General features: G+C 31.9%; 1 protein-coding gene across 1 annotated transcript; it reads right to left on the reverse strand.

Annotated features, from left to right (window-relative positions):
- Positions 1-3,539: 3,539 nt before the first annotated feature.
- On the reverse strand, positions 3,540-4,601 carry LOC131151500 (aspartyl protease family protein At5g10770-like). The gene has a single exon (XM_058102742.1). The coding sequence runs from the start codon at positions 4,599-4,601 to the stop codon at positions 3,540-3,542; it is 1,062 nt and encodes a 353-aa protein (XP_057958725.1).
- Positions 4,602-5,395: the final 794 nt, after the last annotated feature.

The raw sequence follows: 5,395 nt of genomic DNA on the forward strand, positions 1-5,395 counted from the left end.
GACGAAATAAATAGGCTTAAATGGGTTAGCAATGGATAAATAAAAATGTAGAAAGATGACTTGCTTTCATCTCGATATCTACTATTTCCTAAATTGAATTGTCAAAAGCCAGGATGATTTTTAGTTAGCTGAATGTTGAAAAACATGATTTATTTTAGTTGGTAAGGGGAAATAAAAAATTGGACTATTTTTTTTTTTTTAAATGGTATTTTGGCTATTAAGAACAAAGCTAGAGCTTTCCTTCTTTTTCTCTTCCAAAAATACCTTTATCTTAAAAGGAGCTCACTTTTACGTCCAAAAGGGGTGTTTGGATCCTCCTTTTACCCTATGATTGGCTAATTTCAAATTAAAATGAGGTTAAGTCTCTTTTCTTGATCTAATGAGTGTCCAATTACAAAATTAAGGTCCTTAAATTAACCTAAATGCTAGATTCGTCCACCGTAATATAGGGAAAAAGAACTAGATTTTAATTATCTTCTTTAGAGCTCCTATTAACTGTTAAAATTGCTATTTTAACCCTTAATTTGTTCCAATTATATCTAAATTGACTTAGAACAAAATAGGTCGTCAACACTAATATTATTTGTTATTTTTTTCATATTGAGCTTTTGCATATGATGAAACAATTTTTCTACAAAGAAGGAAATATATATATGTTGTTTGGGTCTCTACTTGGTAAATAAAAACAAAAAAATTGAGCAAAAATATTAATTTAGATTGTAGTATATGTTGGTTATTGTTTTAGAAAAATATTACCCATTTCCCTCCCATCATTTTTTTTTTAGTTCAATAACATGATTAAGTTTATGTAATAGTTATAAACTTATAATAAGAAATATTTAACATGTATAACGTGAAGTAAAGTAATCTATTCTCATGATATTGCCTACTTTTAAGAATTTTCTTAAAAGACTTTATATATTGAGCTTTGGCTTTCATTCAGCATAATTAATGTGTAACTTATATTGTTGGACATAATCGTTTTCAAATTCATACCTTTTTTCATTTCGTATCTTTTTTTTTAATCAAGTTCCAAGTATACATATGTTTACCTCAATAGACATTGACTTTGAATGTCATGCTCAAATGTATGAATATTCATACAAACTTTTTTTTATATTCTCGTTTATTATAATTTATAGTATATACAAATATTTCAATATATGAGACACATGCATAGAACATGTGCAATTTTCTAGTTATATGTATGTAGATATATAACTAATATATGAGATTGACAGTATTTTAATAATTTAATAAAAAAACCATCACAGTACCATGTTAATTATGTTGATTTATAATCTTATGTTTCCAAATAAAAATATTCTCGTGAGACAGTTGTCGCATCGTCTCCAAAAGGTCGACCTTGAGAAAAAGGAAGATGAATCTCTAAATTGCCTTAATTGAATGGCGCACTTAATATCATGTGAAACCTGGTGTAAATTATGTGTGATTGAGAAATGAGTTATTTGTAAGCCAATGGAGTCGCCGCTAACCTATTTTTTAATTTTAGGTGAGGTTTGAATACCTATATAATATGTCACTAGTCTATTGGTCATTAAGTTACACCTAAGTCCAGGAAAACCAACAATCAATGGTCTGCATTACTATGTTGGATTCGGGAGTACAATTATGCAAGGAGAAGATATTAGTAAATTTTAATACTCATCCAATGGACAGTACCTGATTATCCTAATACTACTTTGAAGACAACCAATCAAAATTCTAATTCTTTCATTTTATTCAATTACTTGACCATTATATTTTGGATAGTCTTGTAAAAGATAAAGGCTATCCTCACCTTAGAATCCCCAAAAGCGTGCGAAGGGCATAACTTCCAATGATCCTCATGAGGATTATTTACTTAGTTTGCTTTACTTTTTTGAAGCATAGTTTCCCTGAATTTTAGCTATTAGGAAGCCTTACATAGGATAAAAGCCCCCCTCACCTCCAGTTCTCAAGGCATGTTAAGACATAGCCCTCAAAACCATAAGAAAGTTCCTTATGTTTTTCAGTAGCATGCAAGAATAGGTAAAGATAAGATAGATAAACAATCATATATACAAACATGCACCTAATAATTAGGTATGCCAAACATTTATTCAAAACATACATGCAAGATTTACACCTAAAATCCAAAGTGCCTAATTGAACTACTAACGAGGAGGCTCAAAGTGATTCTATTAGAATCTCTACCCCTCAAGAGATGATTGAGGATTATGTAACCCTAATGTATTGAGTATTCCTTATAAGAGTAGTGAACACACGCAAACAGGCACATGAGCATACATATACATAAAAGAAAGGGGCACACACATTTATGTATTAGGAAAAATCATGCAATGAGCATGCCACACACACAAAAGAAAAAACAAATCCACTAAAAAATGACCAAAATTAAGCAAAAAGGCCTTGGATTTTTTCGAACATTTTCTATATTTTTTAGGACTTTTCTATACTTTTAAAATATTTTTACAAAAAATTTACAATTTTTTTTCGTGATTTTATTTTTAATTTTTTTTAAATTTTCAAGTCAAAAAGACTCAAATAATTTTTCCTAATTTTTTATTTTTTATTTTTGGTGATTTTCTAAAATTTCTTTTTGTTTTTTGGATTTTTTTTCAATTAAAAATGAATTTAAAAATAAAGGGGGTGGTTTACGTGGGTGAATTGGGTCAAATTAGTCAAACAAATTTGATCAAGTCAACAAAAGGGACCTAGGTTGACCTGAATCAAATTGGATTGACCTAGTTAATCGTGGGGAAAGGTAGGAAACTGTCTTGCGGCCGTTTCTGATATCTAACTCAACTAAATTATTAATATTTATACATTCGATTTTTAGGTGATCATAATAGAAGAGTCATAATCACACACACACACACACATATGTGTGTGTGTGTATATATATATATATATATATATATTTATTTATTTATTTATTTATATGTAATATTTGGAAGAATTCAATTGTGTTTAATTGATCGGACATCCATTGTGGATGCCCATCACTTATAATTGTAATTAACTTCTCATTATGTCGGTCTATAATTATGAATAATTACTTCTCATGTTATCAATAGTAATAATAATAATCATGACCCATTGCCAATTAAAGCGGTAAGCAATGTAAAACTCTTGAACTAATCCTTAAAAGCCTGGTAAATTAAAATTAGGAGGAAAGCTAAGGCATATATGCATTTGCCTATTCTTCCCAAGAATCTAATTTTTTTTTTATAAAAAAATAGAAGGAAAATTAAACTTTATTAGCGACCAAGAGAAAAATATATAATTTTTCTTTTGCTTATTGGTATTATTGGCTCCTTTTGTGTGTGTGTGTGTGTTTATATGGCCATTGAAATGAGTACAATCATTAATTAATTTGAAGCTTAGAGCTAGAGAGTCTTGTCCTTTCTTTTTGTGTGTGGAAAAAAGAACATTTATTATTTATATAGATGCATGGATGAGTACACCCTCTTTTTACTGCCACTCGCTAATTTAATTTAAAGGTTCTCCCTTCATTCAGTAGCTCAACTACTAGCTTAATTGCATCCACCTGGAGTGAGCCCAAGTCTTTTCCCGACAACATCATAGGTTACAGTATGTGTCTTCTGTTGAGTGCTTCCGATGATCCCAAGATTGGAGTTTCTGCTATCAACAAAAGCCAAGCACATTTGCGACTTCCTGTTCCCTGGGGACACAAGGATCCCACTTGGGTCTACGTTTAGTTCAGCTCCGGACTTAAACAAAAGGCTAATCTTGGGCAAGATTACTGTCTTGTTTTTGCTAAGGTCGTAGCATGTGTCTAGTTGTAAGGAGTAACTTTGAGTTTTAGGATATTTATGTTTGGACATGGCCTTTTGAAAAGCTGTTCCAAGGGCAGCATAGACCTTTGGAAATAGAGAAGTGAGGGTAGTTCCAGAGTCTATAATGGTGGTTCCCTTTGAAAAAACTCCTGAATCGATGGTTAATTTTTTTCCCCCAACTCCTACAGCTACCAACTGGACGAAGTAAAATTGGATTCTCCAATTTGGTTTTGTTAGGATGGGTGTGAACCTTGTGTTAGGAGGTACCTTATCAGTCTTTCCAAATGTAAGGTAACCCACGGTGTTTATTGAAGATGGAAGGCAATAAGAGAAAACCTTGTTATATTCAAAAGCTGTTTGTGACACTATAGAAGTTATACCTCGGCCGAGTCCAAGGATTCCAGCTACGCGGACATCACCGGCAAACATATTGCTTTGGCCACACCCAAATTGAAAATTTTTGATCACTTTAGAAGGCGACAATGTCAGCTTTTCTTTTGAGAAGAACCCCGATGAAAATGTTTGATCAGCATATAAAACTTGATAAATACACACTTTATTTTGAGCACAAAGAAAATTAACGGTCGAATTCTTACATAGAGGCGATTTGCAAAGAATGTTAGAATAAGACTTGGAATTCGTGTAATTGTAGATTGGTTCTGCTTGTTTATAGCACTGTGACCGTGAGCATGGCTTACATTGAGTCCATGCTAGATCACTACCAGTGTCCATAACAAGGGAGACATATGTTGCCGGTGTTCCGAAACCCACTTTCACAACGTAGTCAACTATGTGCATTGGTACTCCTAACTTGACAGGAATTTTAGAAGTTGGCTTATAACTTGAGTAAATTAAGTTAATTCGATGTTGGTCTTGCATGAGTCGTTGGGTAAGACTAAGTGCGGAAGCATTTATTTTTTGGTTGTGTGCTTGAAAGCATGTCCCATCCTTGTGAACCACTTTTAGGAATGCTCCCTTTTCAAGACCTGCGTCATTTGCCAACAAATTAATTATGGAACATAATATTTAGGACTAAAAAAAACACAATGAAAAATTAATCAACATGAACTATGCTTAAAGTAACATTATCACTATTGCTAAACTACTCTTAAAACAATTCTTAATACATTTTTTAATCTTCTCAACACCATGAAAAATTCATGACGGAAAAGAGTTACATCTTAATTAGGCTTGGATAGAAAAATAAGTGGTAAGGGATTTTAAAGAATTTCTTTAGGCTACGAGAAGATTTACTTTTGAGAAATGATGAACCCAAGGCAAATTTCAACCAAAGTGTTGTGCTTATGAGCACAGGAAATAAATGCAATTGTACTTTTCAAATAATTACAACCAACTAGATATGCATTTATTTCCATTAATAAGTTAATTTAATTCTTAATTTTTTTGTTTTTTTTTTAAACAAGCATTTAATTTAGAGTATACATACACATATTAAATTCTTGTCCCCAAAGGGATGTGCCAACAATTAAAATTTAGAATTTTTACTGTTGGGGATGTGGCTTATATTTTGAGTGGAACGCGTGCACTGGGGGAAACATCATGAAGTGAGGAACAAAGAGAGAAGGTTGCAG

The sequence above is a fragment of the Malania oleifera genome, chromosome 3, assembly GCF_029873635.1.
Source record: "Malania oleifera isolate guangnan ecotype guangnan chromosome 3, ASM2987363v1, whole genome shotgun sequence".
NCBI lineage: Eukaryota > Viridiplantae > Streptophyta > Magnoliopsida > Santalales > Ximeniaceae > Malania > Malania oleifera.